At 49.9% G+C, this 23,015-nt stretch overlaps 1 protein-coding gene across 3 annotated transcripts in view; it reads left to right on the top strand.

The window, feature by feature from the left end:
* Positions 1-23,015, top strand: part of FRMPD4 (FERM and PDZ domain containing 4) — a gene marked incomplete at both ends in the record, with an annotated part of 720,410 nt that overhangs the window by 675,181 nt on the left and 22,214 nt on the right. For all 3 annotated transcript variants that reach the window (XM_079764311.1, XM_079764309.1, XM_079764310.1), the window contains 4 exons: positions 6,298-6,402; positions 9,459-9,566; positions 14,531-14,662; positions 17,613-17,732. In XM_079764311.1, coding sequence (XP_079620437.1) covers positions 6,298-6,402; positions 9,459-9,566; positions 14,531-14,662; positions 17,613-17,732 — 465 coding nt within the window. The remainder of the gene's footprint in view (positions 1-6,297; positions 6,403-9,458; positions 9,567-14,530; positions 14,663-17,612; positions 17,733-23,015) is intronic.

The raw sequence follows: 23,015 nt of genomic DNA on the forward strand, positions 1-23,015 counted from the left end.
TTAGTTTTGTGTTCAGATTTTTCTATAAGCAAATTGGTGGTTTTTTAAATTTTAATTGAGTTTTATTTCTTCCCAAACATTCTCTTGGCAATCATGGTTGACATACAGAAGCAGATGACCCAGCAGACCAAAAGAACTCCCGTAAATGTGATTTTATTACAGACAATAAAAATTAGCATTTTTATATCCTTATAATTTGCTGGCCCGCATTTTTAATGTTTCCTCTTCCTAATGAGGTCCAGTCTAGACAGAGAGCCGATGTTCACACCTTCTTGCCATATTCCATCTGAGCTCAGGGCACCCCAACATGATCCGGTCACAAAAATCAGTCTCCAGGGAGGCCAAGGTCAGGAGGGCCTGGAAGAAGATCTTATGATCCCCACAATTTTTTGAGCAGAAATCATTCTTAACAGGTTGCTGCCTTATATTTTATTTTATTTTTTTAAAATATATTTTATTGAGTTTTTACAGAGAGGAAGGGAGAGGAATAGAGAGTCAGAAACATTGATGAGAGAGAAAAATCGATCAGCTGCCTCCTGCACACCTCCCCCTGGGGATGTGCCCGCAATCAAGGTACATGCCCTTGACCGGAATCGAACCTGGGACCCTTCAGTCCGCAGGCCGACGCTCTATCCACTGAGCCAAACCGGTCAGGGCACTGCCTTATATTTTAAATAATATGGAGGGCTCTTTGTCCACCATTTTTACTTTATTTCTTAGAAAAAAATTGTGCCAGTACAGAAGGAAACACAGAAGTAGACAAATATGTGTAGGCAAACCTTTTCCCTAGCAACAACCAATAAGAACATTTTGGCCTTTCCCTTCCAATCTTTTTGTTCTATGCCTTGTCAACAATTGAGATCATATTGTATGTACAATTTTCTTCTCCTTCTTTCACTTCGTATATCAAGCTTTTTCCCATGTCATCAAGAATTCTGCATAAACATCATATACGTGGCTATAAAACATATGTTGATTTACTTAACCAACTCTGTAACAAAGAACCCTTCATAATGCCTTTAATGTTTTGCTATTATAAATAATTCTGCAAAGAACATCTTTGTGTATAAATCCTATTTATTGGTATTTAGCAGTATCTATGTATTTAGTATTATTATTAGCCGTATCTAATAGTATTTCCTCAGTATGGAATTTTAGAAGGAGAATCTCTGCGTTACTCGTGAATTTTATTTGTATGGTTCTGATGTGCTATCTTCTTTCCTTGTACTGTGACTATATTTTTATTACAGATCTTTCTTGGCCAGCTTCTTCTTTCCTTTCCCCAGTTCCCAAGATTAGAACTGCCCATTTCAGCCCTAGCTGGTTTAGCTCAGTGGATAGAGCATCGGCCTGAGGACTGAAGAGTCCTGGGTTCAATTCTGGTCAAGGGAACATGTCCAGGTTTCGGGCTCAATCCCCAGTATGTGGCGTGCAGGAGGCAGCCGCTCAATGATTCACCCTCCTCATTGATGTTCCTATCTCTCTCCCCCTCTTCCTTCCTCTCTGACAGCAAGAAAAATATATTTAAAACAAAACAAAACATGTAGAACTTCCCAGTTCAACCTTACCTGAAACAAGGAGTATTTAAAGAGTCTCGCCCCTGAAAAAAATAAAAAATGAAAAAAATAAATAAATAAAAAGTCTCGCCCTGGCCAGTTTTCTCAATATTTAGAGCACTGGCCTGTGAACCAAAGGGTCATGGATTTGATTCCCGGTCAAGGGCACATGTGGGAAGCAGCCAATCGATGTGACTCACATCGATGTTTCTCTCTCTCTCCCTCCCTTTCCCTCTCTCTAAAAAAATTCAATCAGCTTTCTTTAGGAACCCACTTTCCTGCCTCTCACTTCCTGCCTACCTTCTAGCATGTTCCACACCCCCGAGGGAGGCTACAGACCTCTTGGAAGCCCCAGTGTAGCAGACGCTATTAGAACTGGAACCATGTTCACTTAGCATGTGTCATGTCAAGCATGTCAACCCAATTTCCAGCTGAGACAACCAGTGATTCTTTGCCTGTGGGCTTCTGGCCACGGGAGCATGCTCATGGAGCACACTGGAAGTGCCGGAAGTGCCGAGGAGTTGCTACTCCCAGAGGAGCAGCCATTTCACTGCTGCCTGGCAGCAGCTGGTGGATCAATACCCCAGCTTCCCCTCTCCCTCCGTCAGTGTGACTCTCAGGCCCGTGGTCTGCCTTGGTTCCCACGGTGGTCCAGTTGCTTCCAGTGGTGCCTGCCTTAACAGTGAATGCTTTATTGGGTTACCCCCCTTCCCTGGCTCCCTGCCCCCTACTTTCCTACCTGTGCTTCCTGGGAGCGCCTCCCAAATCAGCTACCTGCCTGTGAATCCTGTCTTAGGGTCTGCTTTAAGGGGTAACTCCAAACTAAGTTATCCAGGGGTAAGTAACTATGGGCTAGTAAGTCATCAGCAGGCATTTCCCCAGCGCCTACTATATGAGTAGTACTGTGAAGCTACGGGGATTGCAAGTTCAAGACCTTACACTCCCGTTTCAGGAATTAATCTTATTTATGTCATTTTTCCCCAGCTCTGTTCTAACGACTTCTAAGAGCATCTGAAAGCATCAGGAGCATGCCACACACTTAATCATGGCCACCTTAGCAATAGCAGATTTGGAAAGGGGTGAAGGGTTAATTAGAGGCCTTCTAATCTTAAAATTAATTAGCAGCAGGAGAATCTGATTATTCTAAATAGTAATTACTTATCATTTCCACCACAGGCTGTGAAGTGCTTCTGATCAGGTCTGCAGGTTGCTAAGAATTAATTCACCAGGTTTTTGAGTGGTGCGCATTGTATATTTTTTTCAGCGGCAAAGAGAGATCTGAGTTAAAACTGCAGTTTCACCCTAACCCCGTGGTCGGCAAACTGTGGCTTGCAAGCCACATGAGGCTCTTTGGCCCCTTGAGTGTGGCTCTTCCACAAAATACCACGGCCTGGGCGAGTCTATTTTGAAGAAGTGGCGTTAGAAGAAGTTTAAGTTTAAAAATTTGGCTCTCAAAAGAAATTTCAATCGTTGTACTGTTGAGATTTGGCTCTGTTGATTAATGAGTTTGCTGACCACTGCCCTAACCAGTTTGGCTCAGTGGATAGAGCATCGGCCCTCGGACTGAAGAGTCCCGAGTTCGATTCTGGTCAAGGGTACATACCTCGGTTGCAGGCTCTAGTCAGGGCACATGTGGGAGGCAACCAATTGATATGTCTCTCTCAAATCGATGTTTCTCTCTCTGTGTCTCTCCCCGTCTCTTCCACTCTCTCTAAAATTCAATGAGAAAATAGCCTCGGGTGAGGATTAGCATAAAAAAATAAAAAAGTACAGACGTGACTGATTTACATTTCCCATGAACCACAAGTAACTCCAGCCACTGGAATAAGACCATACTTTGTTGCTTCGAATTCAGTAATCTTCAGATTGAAGAGCTTATGGTTTTATGATCTGAATGTAATTTTTAAAATGTATGTTGATGATATGAAATAGTCACGAATCCAGGATCAGAAAAAAGCACTAATATGGATTCTTAGTTAGACTTAATACGTTTAAAGTGGTATTTGCTTAACTACCGTGGGTCTCTCGTGTGCTTTCTGCTTTTCCCAGATTACCAGGTTTGTCATTCGTGCCTGGTAAACAGATATGGGAATGAGGGTCCAAGCAGTGGGCATGCTCTAGCTGCAGGGAGAAGAGAGAAGCCGCCCACATTTCTTTATTTAAAATCTATTTTTATTGATTTCAGAGAGGAGGGGAGAGGGAGAGAGAGAGAAACATCCATGATGAGAGAGAATCATGGATCAGCTGCCTCCTACACACCCCCTACTGGGGATCGAGCCCACAACCTGGGCATGTGCCCTGACCAGGAATAGAACTGTGACCTCCTGGTTCCTAGGTCGACGTTCAACCACTGAGCCACACCAGCCGGGCAAAGCATCCCATCTTGACAAGTTCTGCTAAATGGGGCCAGTTACCTTAGGGGCAAATAACCCTATATAGTCCCATGGGGACATTACTGTATTCCAAGATTACACAGCAAATGATATGCATAAGAAATTAAGTTCTGTTAAATGTGCCTTTTTATCGAGGCAAGGAATTATGTAGAACATTTTAGAAAAATATGGCAAAATATTGCATTTAAAAATTCAGATGCATAGCAGACTAAACCTAACACGTGTGAAACCCCTCATTCCCGAATAATGCCAGAGAAGGGGGCGTTGCCGCCTTCTGACATCTCGTCTAATTAGGCAGGTCTGCGCAGGGGGGCTTTATTATCCCCGCTTCACTGGTGCTCACCTCATTGTGCCGATGTAAGTATCGCCGGCTTCACATCATCACGGGAGAATCATGTTTTCCCTTCAGCTAAAGAATTGCACATCAAAAGCAAATGAGCTCACTGCTGTCTGATTTGTTCGTTAATCATCACTGAACTTGGCCTCTAATTACCAAGATAGCGACGAGAACAGCACTGTCATGGCTCCAGTTCTGCAGGAGGACGTGCCAAGTCACGTTGAGCATGTTCAAAGCGGTTCTTTCTGAGCAGCAGCCATTTGGAGTTGTTTTGTGGCATTTTGTGTGTGTTTTAAAGGCAGCCATTCTCTTAACATATAGCGCTTAGGTGGCAGAATTAAAGCCCCGGGGGTCAAACCATCCATCCATGCTCTGACATTCCTCAGAGCAAAGGATGGCATGGGTGTGGAGGGGAACTTTCAAAATAACAGGTTTCCGCCGAAACCGGTTTGGCTCAGTGGATAGAGCGTCGGCCTGCGGACTCAAGGGTCCCAGGTTCGATTCCGGTCAAGGGCATGTACCTTAGTTGTGGGCACATCCCCAGTAGGGGGTGTGCAGGAGGCAGCTGATCGATGTTTCTCTCTCATCGATGTTTCTAACTCTCTATCCCTCTCTCTTCCTCTCTGTAAAAAATCAATAAAATATATTAAAAAAAAATAAAAATAACAGGTTTCCCCCAGTATTAAAGCAAAACTCCACCCAGGAGTATACGCACACATATTTTGTTTGTTTGTTTGTTTTTCTTTTTAAATTTATTATTATTTTTAAAAATAATTCTTTATTGTTGAAAGTATTACATATGTCCCCTTTCTCCCCCATGAACCCCTTCCAGCATGCCCCCACCCCCTGCTCCAGGCCTTCACCACCCTATTGTCTGTGTCCATGGGCTATACATATATGCACACAAGGTCTTTGGTAGATTACCTTCCACCCACCCTCCCCCACCTTCCCTGTGAGATTCCACACTCTGTCCCATGCTTCCATGTTTCTGGATCCACTCCGTTCATCACTTTATTTTGTTCATTAGATTCCACATATGAGTGAGATCATGTGATACCTGTCTTTCTCTGACTGACTTATTTCACTTAGCATACCCACACATGTCTTATTGTGTGTTTTTAACAGTGATTTTGTTTTATTGTAGTGTTTTGTATTTTATTATTTATTATATATACACTAGAGGCCCAGTGCACGAAATTCGTGCATGGGTAGGGTCCCTAGGCCTGACCGGTGATCAGGGCTGATTGGGGCCTTCCAGCTGCCAGCTGGGGCCTTCCTTCATTCCGCACCGCCCCCTGGTGGTCAGCACATGTCATACTGAGCAATCGAACTCCCGAGGGGACACTTTGATTCTCAGGTGAAAGAAATTTACCAAGATCATGCAGCAAGGATTCCCCTGGGTCACAGCCCCATCTAAGTGGGATTTCCCGTTGCACTTTTTGATTTCTGAGGAAGAACTGAGTCTCTTAGCCCTCCTTCCAATAAAAGATAGTACAAGGAACCTGTAAGAAAAGGCAGAATATGAGGTCAATTTCAGTTCTAAGTCAAGGGCTCCTCTCTACCCCGCCCAGTAAGACCACAGGATCCCAGGTTACCAACAAGAGGCTGAAACACATGTGTACATGTGTGTGTGTGTGTGTGTGTGTGTGTGTGTGTGTGTGTGTACTTGCCTGCTCACATGCCCATATGCCCTTAATGTGAATAACAATGAGATTATTGCCCTGGCTGGTTTGGCTTAGTGGATAGGGCGTTGGCCTGGGGACTGAAGGGTCCTGGGTTCGATTCCGGTCAAGGGCACATGCTCAGGTTGTGGGCCCCATCCCCAGTGGGGGGCGTGCAGGAGGCAGCCGATCCATAATTCTCTCTCATCATTGATGTCTCTCTCTCTCTCTCTCTCTCTCTCTCTCTGAAATCAATAAAAAAAATATATTTTAAAGAAAGATAGAAGACAACTGTTAAAAGTTTTGTATTATGTTATCAGTAATCCGATACAACGTTTTCTTTTTTCCAGTCTCCCAAATCAGCATTTATTAGTGCTGCAAAGAAGGCCAGGTTAAAGTCCAACCCCGTGAAAGTGCGCTTCTCCGAGGAGGTCATCATCAACGGGCAGGTGTCGGTGAGTGGACAGTCGCCTGCTGGTGACCCGGAGCGAGTCACTGAGGCACCGAGCAAGGCCAGCACCCCACTGGACAGATGGATCTGGCACTGCTTGCTGGGTTTCACAGGGGTGTCAAATCTCAGGGTCACCCGGCTGTGTCTGATAGGTCCCCCCTAACATTTCCAGGAGCCGGAAGAGTCCGGTATTTCCTTGAATGCTTTCAGGGTTAGAGACCTCACTTCTTTGCAAAGAAGCTCATTTGATTGGACGTCACTGGCATCGCGTCTTTTTGAGTAAAATGTGCCCCTTTGAAATGCCACCTATTTCTTCCTGTTCTGCCAACTAAGCATTCCTCCATGAGAGCCCCTTGAGTATCTTGAAAAAAGTATTGCATAGCCACTCATTTTTTTCCCTTATCCAAAATAAAACGTCTTTATTGTTTCAACTAAGCAAAATGGAAAACAGTTAAAATGATGGAGAACTTTCATATATGCAACCAGGATTTTCATTAATAGCTCTTGATAGAAATCATGATTGCTCAGGCACATCATTGATCTTCTAAATGAATAATGCAAACATTGATAGAATGCTTTATTTTCAATTTTCTCCAAAAAGAAAAAAAAAAAAACAGCATTGTGTTTTTTGTTTTGAGAAAGCTGTCATCTAGGGCACTAATTTCTTTGAAATGCCAGCTTCTTTTGTGGAGGTTTTATTGTTCCTCTTACTATTGTTAATCAGGGGTGGGGAACGTCCGGCCCGCGGGCCATACAAGGCCCGGGAAATCATTTGGCCTGGCCCTGCCAAGGCATTACAGGTGAGTTCATTAAACGTTTGAGCAAATAGAGCGGGCTCATTTTCCAGCTGATCATTTTGTAGGGCCTGCGAATGGGGTTATAAATATCCTGATGGGTCTGGGCAGAAAAACAGTTCCCACCCCTGGCAAATGGACAAGGGTAAAATCTCCTCCATGTCATCCTTGTTGTGGGTTCGAAACACTCCCCTGAGCGCGGTCCTGGATCTGACTTTGAAGATGTAGCCTGCACGCCCTGGGCCGGGCATGCGTGGACCAAGCATCTCCCACCTCCAGCCTGCTGACCTCTGTCCGCCCCAGCTGGGCGCCAGGGCCTCAGCTGGCCCCTCTGGCATACTATTGTGACGCTTGTGGGCGGTGACATCAGGCTCCTACGGTGCTGCCCTGTGAGCATTTGGCTGTGGCCTTGGCCTCCCGGTCGCCCATCTTTCATCTCATCTCCTCTACCCGCTTCCCACTGTGGCTTGTGCTGCGCGGATCAGTGGATTCCCGTCCCTCTGTGTGCAGAGTTAGCATACATTACCATCTCACAGCAAGGCCGGCCCAGCTCAAGGCTGGAAGGTTGTAGTCACAGAGGAATCACTGTGTCATCGGAGGTCATGTGACATCCCCTCATCTTTTCTCAAGTTTCCGAGTGGGAGATGGGCCATGCGTTTATGCATCTTTTTAACAAAAAAATATTTTTATTGATTTGAGGGAAGTGAGAGTGATAGAAACATCAATGATGAGAGAGAATCATTGATTGGCTGCCTCCTGCACACCCCACACTGGGGATCGAGCCTGCAACCGGGGCCTGTGCCCTGACCAGGAATCGAACCGGTGACCTCTTGGTTCCTGGGTCGATGCTCAACCGCTGAGCCACACCCGGCTGGGCCGTTTATGCATCTTTAGGGAGACTCTGACTTGAGGCTGCCGTGGCAGTGTCCCTGTGTCCCTGTATAGAACGGGGCTCGCTCCAGGCAGCTGGGGTGTGCGGGCACAGCCCTGGGGGGCCCATCCTCTGGGACAGTGGTCGGCAAACTGCGGCTCTTTGGCCCCTAGAGTTTTGAGCAAAGGCCAGCTTAGGAGTACCCTAATTAAGTTAATAACAATGTACCTACCTGTATAGTTTAAGTTTAAAAAATGTGGCTCTCAAAAGAAATTTCAATCGTTGTACTGTTGATATTTGGCTCTGCGGACTAATGAGTTTGCCGACCACTGGTCTGGGCCATTTGGTACCGTGTCTGCTTTCTTTTTTTAAAATATTTTTTTAATATATTTTTATCGATTTCAGAGAGGAAGGGGGAGGGGGAGAGAGAGAGAAACATCCATGATGAGAGAGAATCCTGGATCGGCTGCCTCCTGCACGCCCCCTACTGGGGATCGAGCCTGCAACCCAGGCCTGTGCCCTGACCGGGAATCGAACCGTGACCTCCTGGTTCACAGGTTGACGCTCAACCACTGAGCCACACCGGTCGGGCAAGTTCTTTAAACTATGATCTGTTTGTTGTAGACTAAGTGTTCTACTCCATTAACACACCACCCCATTCCTTTGAGTTTGGGGGAAATCTTCGTCAATGAAGTAAAAATTGTTTCACAGAATAACTTGAGCTTTGAAGCTGATCAAGGCTTGAGGTTCACTGTCATGACCTCGGCCGAGCACCAGCAAGCGTCGCATCGCACACCATCAGCCCGGCGCTCTTTCTGCTCTGTGCAGGCCTGGCCTTCACCCACACCCTGCGGCGTAGGTACAAGGGAGTCGTTTCTGTAATTGCATTTTCCAGTGGGACACCTCGATTTAAAAAAAACTCCTCCAGCCCGGCCGGTGTGGCTCAGTAGTTGAGTGTCGACCTGTGAACCTGGAGGTCAGGGTTCAATTCCCGGTTAAGGGCACATGCCTGGGTTGTGGGCTTCATCCCCAGTAGGGGGCATGCAGGAGGCAGCCGATCCATGATTCTCTCTCATCATTGATGTTTCTGTCTCTCCCTCTCCCTTCCTCTCTGAAATCAATAAACAGATATTTTTTTAAAAAACTCCTCTGATTGATCTGATGGGAAAAGTTCTTTTCTTTGAATCAACTGAGTTATTTGTAGCTGGAAAATAATTTTCCTATGAACAGCTGCACTTAGATATCACCAGAGGTTGATCTCAGAGACTTCAATTGTTTTTGGTTTTTATTTATGTTGTGTTCGGATACATTGTAGACATACGTGGCTATTGCGAAGAGCAGAATTATAATCCAACTGACTTTAACCCCTCCCTCTTTTCTATTGTTGTCAAACAGGAAACTGTTAAGGATAATTCGCTTCTTTTTATGCCAAATGTTTTGAAAGTCTATCTGGAAAACGGGCAGACCAAGTCCTTCCGCTTTGACTCGAGCACCTCCATAAAGGTAAGGGGACCGCTGAGCTCTGCCTGGACCCCCCTCGGGCAGCGAGCGGAAGCTGCACGGGCGTCTCGTGTGGCAGCCCTTCTTGGACAACTGCTTGTCTATCGCTGAGAAGTGTTTCATTGCTTCCAAATAGGGGAGTGTGTGAGTCCTGGCCGGTGTGGCTCAGTGGATAGAGCACCGGCCTGCGGACTGAAGGGTTCCAGGTTTGATTCAGGTCAAGGGCATTTACTTACCTCGGTTACAGGCTCCTCCCTGGCTCAGGCCCTGGTCAGGGCTCGTGCAGGAAGCAACCAATCGATGTGTTTCTCTCACATTGATGTTTCTCTCTGTCTCTCCCCCTTCCTTCCACTCTCCCTAAAAATCAATGGAAAAATATCCTCAGGTGAGGATTCAAAACAAAACAAAACAAATAAGGTAGTGTGTGAATACTTAAAAACAAACCAAGATGAGCCCTAACCGGTTTGGCTCAGTGGATAGAGCGTCGGCCTGTGGACTGAAGGGTCCCAGGTTCGATTCTGGTCAAGGGCATGTACCTTGGTTGTGGGCACATCCCCAGTAGGAGGTGTGCAGGAGGCAGCTGATCGATGTTTCTAACTCTCTATCCCTCTCCCTTCCTCTCTGTAAAAAAATCAATAAAATATATTTTTTTAAAAAACAACACAAACCAAGACGAAAAGTCCTGCCCAAAGTGAGCATGGTCTCTCAGCAATGTGAGCGCAAGAAAGCTGAAGCTGTTAGTGGTTAATTGAGTATCTGCTACTTTGGTGTCCAGCGAGAACAAGGGGGAGAGCAATATAAAGATAACACTTACTTGGCATTACCGGAACTGCTTTCATGGCAATGATGCAGAAAGGGCAGGAATGAGGTATGCGTCTTAGAAGAGGTGAAGGGGAAGAGCCACAAAGCAATTCAATGACGGTAGGCCCCCCTTATCCGTGGGAAATGCCTTCAGAGACCCCCAGTGGGTGCCCAAAACCGTGGACGGTAATGATCTCTCTATACACGGTGGTTTTTCCTACACATGCTCACCTCCACTGAACGGAAGCGCTTTACGGCTTCTCTGTGGCTTGTCCGAACGGCCGGCACCAGTGCTCTGTGCCTTGGGGCCATCAGTAAGAAAACAGGTGACTTGAACGCAAGGCCTGCGGTACCACAGCGGGGCGATCTGATACCCAAGATGGCTGCTAGTGACTGACAGGTGGGGAGTGTACAGAGCGTGGAGTCGCTGGACAAAAGGAGGAGTCCCTTCCCGGGTAGAATGGAGAACTTATGAATTGTTGATTTCTGGAATTTTCCATTCATTATTTTTGGGCTGCAGTTGACCTCGGATAACTGAAACCTCAGAAAGTGAAACTGCAGATAAGAGGGGTGGGGGTGGGGCTACTGTATTTCAGAGCCACAGGTGAGTTTGCATAATGGGCATTATTATAAAGCATATGGGTTCCCCCCCCCCGCCATGCTTCCTTCCTGGGGGGGGGGGGAATACATATTCTCTTTTTTATTGGATAAAAGTGTGTTCAGAGATTGATTGCTCCCTAATGGCCCATCAGCCTAAAACAGGCTTTCTGCACATGCACAGTAAAAAAGATTTTATTGAGGTAAAAACAAGTACCTAGTGATGATCTTGTGTAATTGTGTATCAAGAGGATATCAGCTGTGTGTTTAAAATGCCTATTAATAGTCAACCCCCAAGTCTCAGTTTTTCAAATGAGTCAGCACAGACCTTCTGAGGGGCCCCCTCACTTCTTATCAGGGTACCAGCAAGCAGCTTGTTTGGAATTGCTTTAAACAGGCAGCGATGGAGCAGGTAAGAGAGCAGACAATAAGAGTAGATTGATGAGCAAGCATCTAAATCAGCCTTAAATCATTCCGGATGAAATATCAACTGCCTTCATACCAGATGCGAAATTTAAATGCCGATGACTAAAGAAGTCTTTTTATTTTTTTTTATTCCTACTCCAAATCAGTTGACAGTGAGATGTTACTCTAAATATTGGTCAACTCACCTAGGAGTTGGCAAGCTTTCTCTGGAAAGGCCTGGAGAGTAAATATTTGAGGCTTGGTGGGACATTTGACCTCTGTTGCAACTACCCGGCTCTGCTATCTATACTAATAAAAGCCTAGGTGGCCCTCATGCCCTCACGCCCTCATGTCATCACAAGATGGCCACCCCCACATTGTCACAAGGTGGCCACCACAAGATGGCCGGCAGGGGAGGGCAGTTAGGGGTGACCGGGCCAGCAGGAGATGGCGGTTGGGGGCAACCAGGCTGGCAGGGTAGGGCGGTTGGGGGCGACCAGGCCTGCAGGGGAGGGAGGTTGGGGCAACCAGGCTGGCAGAGGAGGATGGTTGGGGGCGACCAGGCTGGCAGGGAAGGGCAGTTGGGGGCGATCAGGCAGGCAGGCAGGCAAATGGTTAGGAGCCAGCAGTCCCGGATTGTGAGAGGGATCCCAGATTGGAGAGGGTGCAGGCTGGGCTGAGGGACATCCCTCCAGTGCACGAATTTCGTGCACTGGGCCTCTAGTTGTATCATGAAAGCAGTCGTAGAACCCGCTCCCAGGTTCAATAATCCACTCGAAGGACTCACAGGACTCAGCAAATTGTCACACTCCCAGTTCCCATTTCTTGCCGCCAAAGGATACGAAATGAAATCAGCAATAGGAGAGCATGCCCAGGGCACAGGGCTTGGCTGAGGACTTCCAGCTGTCCTGTCCCCTAGCTGTCCTGTCCCATTGGAGCCGTGCGACAGCCTTTTCTCCAGCAGTCACGTGACCGTGTGCACACAGTGCTGCCAGCCGGGAAGCTCACCCGGGCCTTGCTGTCGGGTTTTTACTGGCGGTCGGCTGCACCAACAGAGCTGACCACCTCTGTGGCCGACCTTAGTAGCCGGCCCCGCCAGAGGTTGAGCTAATACCACATGACCCAAGGTCCCCACCGTAATCACATTGTTGGCATGCACTATCTAGTGTGGCCCCAGGTCCCCGGTAAACAAAGCTCCTCCTATCAGGCACGACGCTCCAAGGTTATAGCAGGTCCCTCCCAAGAGCCAGGAGTAAAAAAAAAGTACTTGTATTGATTGCAGAGAGGAAGGGAGAGGAAGAGAGAGAGAGACAGAAACATCAATGATGAGAGAGAATCATGGATCGGCTGCCTCCTGTGCACCCCCTACTGGGAATCGAGCCCAAAACCTGGGCATGAGCCCTGACCAGGAATCAAACCGTGACCTCCTGGTTCATAGGTCGACGCCCAACCCCTGAGCCACGCTGGCCGGGCAGGCAAACCTTTCTTTAGGCAAGAAGAATTTTTTATCACACAGACACTATATAAATGAAGGGGTATGGCCATAGTTTGCAGACCCCTGACCTAAGCCACAGAGCTCTGTCATTACAGATCCCTCAGACACAATGGCCTTATTCTGTGACACCAATTGGTCAGAACAGCTGCTGGCCATTGGACCCTCCCGCATCCGAAGATCTTCGTAAAGACTTGAATGCATTTTTAAAATATATTTTTATTGATTTCAGAGAGGAAGGGGAAGAGAGAGAGAGAGAGAAAACATCCATGATGAGAGAGAATCATGGATCAGCTGCCTCCTGCATGCCCTCTACTGGGGATCGAGCCTGCAACCCAGGCATGTGTCCTTGACCGGAATGGAACCCAGGGCTCTTCAGTCTGAAGGCCGACGCTCTATCCACTGAGCCAAACCGGCTAGGGCGTGAATGCATTTGTTACCAGAAAGAAATCGGAATTTAGAAGAGACCTCCTCCTGTTGTGGATTCCCTCTGGCCTCTTTATTAGAGGCGCCCACACTAGACTAAGTTTGATTTCCCCGAGGACGGCAATGACAATGAGAAGAAGGAAGCAATGCAGAAAGTTCACATGAAATTATAGTTCTCTTATCCGGGACCGAACAGCCTTATTATCACAATAGACACGGGCTGGTGGGCATCCAATGGAAATAGTATCGTTCTGAAAGGATATGACAGTGTTTAATAAAAATTGCCAGCATCCTTGCTACAGAGTCGCCATAGGAACAATGTATTGCTATTGATTTCCCGGCGTCCTCCCTGGCGAGGCGGGAGCTTTTAGAAAGTGTGTGCTGCTACACAAAGACTGGTGTTGTCTTCTCTTCTCGGGGCCTAGAGCGAGAAATTATGACAGAGAAAATCTTTTCATAAAATTCAATATAGTCCAGGTAGTTCCGTGGGATGATTGTTTTTTGGTGGTGGGTGGGTGTGGGGATCTTTGTTTCCCAGGGGCCTGAAGACATTTTAAAAAGTCTACAGAGAAGCCCTGACCGGTTTGGCTCAGTGGATAGAGAGTCAGCCTGCGGACTCAAGGGTCCCAGGTTCGATTCTGGTCAAGGGCATGTACCTTGGTTGCGGGCACATCCCTGGTGGGGGGTGTGCAAGAGGCAGCTGATGGATGTTTCTAGCTCTCTATCCCTCTCTCTTCCTCTCTGTAAAAAATAAATATAATTTTAAAAAATAATAATAAAAATAAAAAGTCTACAGAGAAGAATCAAAACCTTGCTGTATCTTGGCGAGCTGATACTTTGGACCAGATCCGAGTAATTCTTTGTTGTGGACGTGGCTTGTCCATTGCAAGATGCTTAGGAGCCTCCCCCCACGCCTAGCATCCCCAATCCCACTGTGACAACAAAAATGTCTCCAGGAGTTGCCGCCGTTGAGTACAACCCTTCTTTGGGACTTAAAAAAATGTTTATTAATTTCAGGGAGAAAGGGAGAGGAGAGAGAGAGAAACATCAATGAGGAGAGAGAGTCATTGATGGGCTGCCTCCTGCACGCCCCCCACTGGGGATGGAGCTTGCAACCCGGGCATGCACCCTGACCGGGAATCGAACCATGACCTCCTGGTTCCTAGGTCGATGCTCAATCACTGAGCCACACCGGCAGGCCGCTGCCTGGGTTTTGATTGCATCTTGTCAACGTTTCCTCTGTCAGGATGTCATCTTGACCCTTCAGGAGAAGCTGTCCATCAAAGGCATCGAGCACTTCTCCCTCATGCTGGAGCAGAGGACGGAGGGCGCCGGCAGCAAGCTGCTGCTGCTGCACGAGCAGGAGACCCTCACCCAGGTGCGTGAGCTTCCCCTGAGGGCACTGCCGCCCCGCAGCCGCCCGCCCCGCATCCCTCCGCCCGGCACCACCCGCGCCCCCCCCCGCCCCCCGCCCTGGCACCACCCCCCGCCCCAGCACCACCCCCCGCCCCAGCACCCCCATCTGCCCCAGCATCCCTCCCACCCCAGTATCCCTCCTGCCCCAGGCATTCCTTCCATCCTAGCATCCCTCCCATCCTACTATTCCTCCCTCCCCAGCATCCCTCCTATCCCAGCATCCCTCCCATCCTACTATTCCTCCCTCCCCAGCATCCCTCCTATCCCAGCATCCCTCCCATCCTACTATTCCTCCCTCCCCAGCATCCCTCCCATCCCAGCATCCCTCCCATCCTACTATTCCTCCCTCCCGAGCATCCCTCCCATCCCAGCATCCCTCCCATCCTACTATTCCTCCCTCCCCAGCATCCCTCCCATCCCAGCATCCCTCCCACCCCAGTATACTCTCCCTCCCTCCCCAGCATCCCTCCCGCCCCAGCATCCTGTCATCCCAGTACCCCTCCCATCCTACTCTCCCTCCCTCCCCAGCATCCTGTCATCCCAGTACCCCTCCCATCCTACTCTCCCTCCCTCCCCAGCATCCCTCCCATCCTACTATTCCTCCCTCCCCAGCATCCCTCCCATCCCAGCATCCCTCCCACCCCAGTATACTCTCCCTCCCTCCCCAGCATCCCTCCCGCCCCAGCATCCTGTCATCCCAGCATCCCTCCCATCCTACTCTCCCTCCCGCCCCAGCACCCCTCCCGCTCACAGACGCTCTCACTGTGCTCCCTGCATCGCTGGGCAGCCGCCCTGAGGGAGGCGGGCGTTAGTAATGGGCTTTATGCCTCCAGGTGCTGTCTCCCTTTCTGTCAGTGTCCACAGCCTGTCAGGTCACCTGCGAAACAGATGTGTCACTCACAGCCTGGGCGGCCACGCTGAGAAGGTGGCTCTGTCCCATTCCCCTCTCTGTCATTGGAACGGCTTGGCCGCCTGTTCTCACCACTGGCCTCCTGGAGCTGTTCAAGGCCATGGCCTCTGCGGCCCTTTAAGTCAAGGCCAGGCCGTGTGCGTGGCTTTAGGCTCTGGGTGTCTCCTTCAGGCTATTTTCGGAAGCCTCCAATCCCCGCCCCAGGCCTGCCCACTGTAAATATGTGATGCAGAGACGTGCCCCAGTTCCTGGTGGCCAAGATGCTACCCCATCTGTTCTCTGGGGAGGCGGGCAGGCAGCTGGCTGGTCTGATTCCGCTCAGCGACCTCCGTGGGGTGGATGAGGGGTTTAAAGAAATCCCATGGAGGAGGGTTCCTGAAAGAGGGAACTTGAGGCTCTTGGGTTCCTTCTGTCGTTTCTGCTTTCCTTTATTGCCGGGCAGGGACGACAGCCCACAGTCCTCGGGCCCTCGGACCCGGGGCCACGCCGCTTTCCCTCCTGCCCGCAGCCATGGAGCTGGGTCCCTGTCACCACCTGCCACGGTGCCCAGTCCCCTTTCCAAGGAGGGTGTGTTTTCCCGTTAAAATTCTACTCAACGTGTACACTGTACGCATCTAAACACACACACACACACACACACACACACACACACACATGCACACACGTGCACACACGTGCCATGAGGCTCAAGAAAGCTGCTGCTGTATTCCTTTTGAATTTCTACATGGCAGTTCACAAACATGTTTGCTTCTCCAGCTTTGTCCCCTGCATGAGAGTTGTCACGTGGCCATGAAACTGCATGCGCGTGCATGGAAAGTACATACAAGCGCATAGAGCTCCAGGCACAGCGGCTGTGCCAGCGGGGCTGCGGCCTTAGGTTCGCCGTGCTGGCCTCTTGCGGGGAAATTGAAGGGCTTTCCCCCTCTTTCTTGGCGTCCAGTGTCTTTTCTTTCTTTCTTTTTTTTTTTTATTTTAAATATATTTTATTGAGTTGTTAACAGAGAGGCAGGGAGAGGGAGAGAGAGTTAGAAACATCGATGAGAGAGAAACATCTATCAGCTGCCTCCTGCACCCCCCCCCCCCACTGTGGATGTGCCCGCAACCCAGGTACATGCCCTTGACCGGAATCGAACCTGGGACCCTTGAGTCCGCAGGCCGACGCTCTATCCACTGAGCCACACCGGTTAGGGCCAGTGTCTTTTCGTTCATTCGCCTGTGTGCTAAGCACCTGCTACTCCGCCACCGATTCCCCTTGTGGCCAGAGGGGTTCCGGAACATCACGTGACAGTTGCACGTCCCGGGCCGGCCCAAAGGACAGCACATCCGCGTGAGCCGCGTCCCTGACCCTGACGGGCCTGCGTTGCGTTCCAAGCCCCGGGGAGCGATCTGAGTGAAGTCACGGCACCAGAAGTTGCCAGGAGTTTGGAAACTGGACTCCAGGTTCAATGCAGGGGCCCAAACTCTGTCTTCCTGCCCCCACCCTGGCTTTGGTTGCCATGACAACGCCGAGCATCTGACCTGGAGGGGCGGGGCCGCGCTCACAGACTCCTGGCGCGCATTCTGTCCAACCTGAAATTCACACACCCCCCTGGCGCACCCCCAAGCCGGGGACTGGTCTGTGCTTCTTTGGCTCAGGTGCCGGGCCCCCTGCTGGCAGCGACCCCCCCTCAGAGGCCCCCAAGGGCCAGGCTGTGGCTGAGCCCCCCTGGGGACCATGGGCTGGCTCCCCATCCTCGCCGGCCTGCCCTGCCTCCCTGCCTCCTTGCTGGCCACTCCTGGGGACAGTTCCTTAGCAAGTCCCTCCTCTCAGGGTGTCCTTGGGGGGCACCGGACCTATGTCCCAGGCCCTGTACATTCCCGGGGAGTGAGTGCCTGTGACAGACGCTAAAAGAACTTGGCCGCCCCTTCCCTCGATGTCCAAAGAAAGTGGCCCCTGCTTCTGGGTCCCTCGGCCGCTTCGCAGTCCCCACTGAGCCTCCCTGTGGCGGGTCTGCTCTTCCAGGTGACACAGCGGCCCAGCTCCCACAAGATGAGGTGTCTTTTCCGGATCAGCTTCGTGCCGAAGGACCCCATTGACCTGTTACGGAGAGATCCGGTTGCTTTTGAGTATCTCTACGTTCAGGTACGTGAGCACGATTGGCATGTTGCATGCAAATGTTGTGGATAAAGGAACTGGTTCAACATCCCCCCGCCCCCCCCCCCCACTTCAGTGGTCTTTGGAAGAAAGTGTGGTCCTCACAGCTCAGCAGGAGGACTGATGCTCAGGGAGACACCCCAAGTCCCCAGGATAAGGGTCAGTAAGCCCTATTTATCAAGCAAAGAAATGAGAGTGGACTTTACATCGGTTGTGACCCAGAACAGTGAAACTGTCATGACTTGGGTTGCTGTTATTTTTTAATTTTTAAAAAATATATTTGTATTGATTTCAGAGAGGAAGACAGAGGGAGGGAGGGAGAGAGAGAAACATCAATGAGGAGAGAGAATCATGGATCAGCTGCCTCCTGCACGCTCCACACTGGGGACCGAGCCCACAACCCGGGCATGTGCCCTGACTGGGAATCGAACCATGACCTCCTGGTTCGTAGGTTGACGCTCAACCACTGAGCCCCACTGGCAGGGCGTGACTTGGGTTTTTTAAATGTTGGACTTTAGTCACCTGAACCCCTCAGCAATGGCCCTTGTTCCCCAACAGGCCAGGGAACCCACATGTAACCGCATGAAGCAGCCTGATTGACAGCTGGTCTGTTACTTGGTCTTCCCCCACATTCCTGCTGAGAACCAATCGGCGCTTTGCTCGGCAGCCCCGACCTGGAGCTGTGTTTTTTAGCTTGTTAGTTGCATGTACACTGAGTGGCCAGATTATGAAGATCTCTCTCTGAACGCATAATAATCTGGCCACTCAGTGTATATCCTATATAATAAAAGGCTAATATGCAAATGGTCCCCTCGACCAGGAGTTCAACCAGCAAGCAGGCCGGCCAACCGCCCATATCCCCTCCCACTGGCCAGGCTGGCCAGACCCCACCCATGCACGAATTCATGCACCAGGCCTCTAATATATATATATTGAGTGGCCAGATTATTATGCGTTCAGAGATCATAATAATCTGGCCACTCAGTGTAGATCGTCATAGGTGCCAGTCAGTACCTGGCCAGGCAGTGTGATCTATTGCCACGGTCGCCAACCTTTCTGACCTCATGGACCACCAGTGGTCCGCGGACCACCAGTCGGTGACCGCTGACCCATTGGGTTGCCATTCTCTCCAATTCTGTACTCCTCCTGTTAACACGATGATGCTTTCAAGCCATTTTGCTCTGCTTTCGTTTTATACATCAAAATCCCCTTGAGTGTGTAAAACAACGTGTTTGCAGTTGTCTTGGGGAGGGGAGACCACTTGAGTAGGCCAGGAGCAGTGCCAGGCAATGGCTCTGTAGAAGGTGTGTTTGCCCAAATGGAATGCACTTCTTGGAGAAAGACACAGTTTGTTCAAAAGACACATCTGCCCCAGCCGGTTTTCTCAGCGGTTGGAGCGTCAGCCGGCAGACTGAAGGGTCCCGGGTTCAATTCCGGTCAAGGGCACATATCTTGGTTGCAGGCTCAATCCCTGGCCCCGGTCAGCGCATGTGTGGGAGGCAACCAATCGATGTGTCTCTCTCACATCGATGCTCTTCTCTCTCTGTGTGTGTCTCTCCCCCACCCTTCCACTCTCCCTAAAAATCAATGGTAAAAAAATATCCTCGGGTGAGGATGAACAAAAGACCCATCTTTTATAGCCTGGGATTGTCCTGAGAACAAGAAACCTGTCCAGGGGTCTTGTCCCCAGAATAGACCTTCCCAACTTGGGTGTGGCATGGGTGGTGGATTAGCGACCCCTTCAACGGGCAGCCCGTGGGGGAGGTGGGCAGCCATGTGGGGCAGGTGATAGAGACTGAAACGAAGCTGCCATCACCCCCTTTTCTCTCTTCCACTGAGAGCAGGAAATGAGAATTTCTTGGACTCAGACCCTCTGCTTCCACATGCCTTGCACCGCACCATGTGCAGTGTGTCTAAAATAGCTCCCGCCTCACAGCAGCCAGTGGCTCCGCAGATGGTGCTGTGGGCCCATGTTGATTTGAAGGTGCTAAAAAGATGCAATAAAATTAGTCTAGAAAACAAAAGAGTAAGCAGAAGCAATATACACTGAGTGGCCAGATTATTATGATCTCTGAATGCATAATAATCTGGCCACTCAGTGTCTATCCTATATAATAAAAGGCTAATATGCAAATTGTCCCCTCGACCAGGAGTTCGACCAGCAGGCAGGCCGGCCAACCGCCCATGTCCCCTCCCCCTGGCCAGGCTGGCCAGACCCCACCCATGCACGAATTCATGCACTGGGCCTCTAATACACACACACACACACACACACACACACACACACACACACTGAGTGGCCAGATTATTATGATCTCTGAACGCATAATCATCTGGCCACTCCGTGTCTGTCCTATAGAATAAAAGGCTAATATGCAAATGGTCCCCTCGACCAGGAGTTCGACCAGCAGGCAGGCCAGCCAACTGCCCATGTCCCCTCCCCCTGGCCAGGCTGGCCAGACCCCACCCATGCACGAATTCATGCACCAGGCGGTTGACCTTTTATTATATAGGATATACACTGAGTGGCCAGATTATGATGCGTTCAGAGATCATAATAATCTGGCCACTCAGTGTATAATGTAATTAAGTGGCTAATCACCTGGATAAGAAATTCACCTAGAATTCCCTTTCAAATACAGGAGACACACACAGTGTAACAGGGATGGGAAACACAGTTCCAGTCACAACTCTTAGAAGCAAGAGTGATGGCTCACCTTTATAAAGCACGTGACATTTCTGAAACATCCTTACAAGTATAGCAGCAAATGGACTAGACTTGGCTGTTTTAGCCCATTTTTCATATAAGAAAACTGAGACTTAAGAGCGAGGAAATGTCATGTCTAAGGTCATTTGATGAATAGTTGACAGAGCCTAGGCTCGAACCTGGAGCTCTTGTCTCTAAACCCGATGCTGAAATCCTGTTTCCAATCCATTAGGCGATAGCAGCCGTGGGGAGAAGCAGAATGCGTGCCTGTTACGGCCTGGCACTGCGCTGGGGGCCCCCCTCCCCTCATCCCGATGAGACTAAAAAATGACCCTGTCTGGGCCCTCAGCCCCGTGGTGTTTGTTACGGACAGCTCTGGGCGCCTGGAAAGAACTGGTCCACCCAAGACTAGCGGAACCAAATGCTCTCACGTGACAGTCCCACCTCGAGTCAGACCCACTTCCCCTGCCCCCCTGACAGTGTTAGATCCTAAGGGGGAGCAAATGTTAGGGAGGCAAGGGGAGAGAGTGACGTCAGTCTTGGTGAAGGGGGGCTGAGGGGCACACACCCAGAGCATGTGGGTAGGACATGCATTGCTGGCGCCAGTGCGCACGGACAAGTATGTGAAGGTCAACACTGTGAGAAACCATACGGGGGACACGTTCCCGTCTAGTGAAATGGATAGACTTGGGGAGAAGGCAAACAAACGCTGACGCAGCTTCCTACCTGAAACCCTCTTGGGACAAGGTAAGGAAGAGGCTACAGATTGTCTAGCCCAGTGGTCGGCAAACTGCGGCTCGCGAGCCACATGTGGCTCTTTGGCTCCTTGAGTTTTGAGCAAAGGCCAGCTTCGGAGTATCCTCATTAAGTTAATAACAATGTACCTACCTATAGAGTTTAAGTTTAAAAAATGTGGCTCTCAAAAGAAATTTCAATTGTTGTACTGTTGATATTTGGCTCTGTTGACTAATGAAGTTTGCCAACCACCGGCCTAGCCCCAAGCCTGGTTTCCCAGAACGAAAGTAAGGAAACACACGTGCAGAATGAGGTGAGGCCAGTGGTCGGCAAACTCATTAGTCAACAGAGCCAAATATCAACAGTACAACGATTGAAATTTCTTTGGAGAGCCAAATTTTTTAAACTTCTTCTAATGCTACTTCTTCAACATAGACTCGCCCAGGCCGTGGTATTTTGTGGAAGAGCCACACTCAAGGGGTCAAAGAGCCGCATGTGGCTCTCGAGCCGCAGTTTGCCGACCACGGGGCTAGGCGAAGCTGCACTTCCCACTTCCCATGGGCGTGTGTGTGCCACTTCCCAGGGTCAAGTGGCTTGGGCCTTCGCTCCTGATGAGGGAGGAGGATGCCGCCCTACACCGGTCTTGGATATTTGTAACATCATTCTCGGGCCCTACAAAACCATCACCTTTAAAATGAGCCCGCTCTATTTGGTCAGGCATTGAATGAACTCGCCCCCAACGCCTTGGCAGGGCCAGACCACATGATTCCGCGGGCCTTCTGCGGCCCGCGGGCCGGACATTCCCCTGATGTAGGATGTTGCACTTTACAACGCACGCTCAGCCGCCCTTTGATGTGATGCTCCCACAATCCCTGTGAGCTACATGGCTCCCTTTTACAGGTGAGCAAACTGAGGTTGAGAGCCGTGGAATGACCGTCAGTGTCCATGCAGGGTTTTCGCTCCATTTTATAGAGGAGCAAACTGAGGCATAGAAGCGTGAAGTCATTTTGCCCCAGTCGCACAGGCTAGAGAGGGTGGGATTCGAATCCTCAGGTCGCCACTGGCGTGAACTGAGGATTGTTGTTGTGGTATCCTCACCCGAGGATATTTTTCCATTGATTTTTAGACAGAGTGGAAGGGAGGGGGAGAGACACAGAGAGAGAGAAACATAGATGTGAGAGAGACACATTGATCGGTCTGGTTGCCTTCTGCACACCCTGGCCAGGGCCGGGGAGGGAGCCTGCAATCAACATACGTGCCCTTGACCGGAATCAAAGCCGGGGGCCTGCAGTCTGCGGGCCAACGCTCCATCCACGGAGCCAAAGCGGCTAGGACTGACCTGAAGGCTTACTAGCACCCCTTGCCCGAATGCACGGTGCGCTGTGATAAAGCACGCACTTTGCATCCCATCATGAGCACACTGAGGCTGCAGGGGAAAGCTAACGGGTCCAAGTTACACTCACAGGTGGGCCTTGGCCAAGCCGGGACTCCGCCCCTCATCGCCTGGCTCATGCCGCCTCCCCAAAGCTGCTCTAGATGGTGACGAATCTGTTCTTGTTCATCAGTTTATGCCGTTCATTATATTCCACAAATGAGTGAGATCATGTGATATTTATCTTTCTCTCAAACCTCAGGGAAGGTGGGGGTGGGTGGGAGTAAGGGGGAGAGATCAACCAAGGGACTTGTGTGCATGCATATGAGCCTAATCAATGGGCACATACAACAGGGGGGTGGGGCATTAGTGAGGGATGGGGGGGAATGGGGGAATAAGGACACATATGTAAAAAAAAATTAAAAATTAAAAAAAAATTCTTTATTGTTTAAAGCAG

The sequence above is a fragment of the Cnephaeus nilssonii genome, assembly GCF_951640355.1.
Source record: "Cnephaeus nilssonii genome assembly, chromosome: X".
Lineage (NCBI taxonomy): Eukaryota > Metazoa > Chordata > Mammalia > Chiroptera > Vespertilionidae > Cnephaeus > Cnephaeus nilssonii.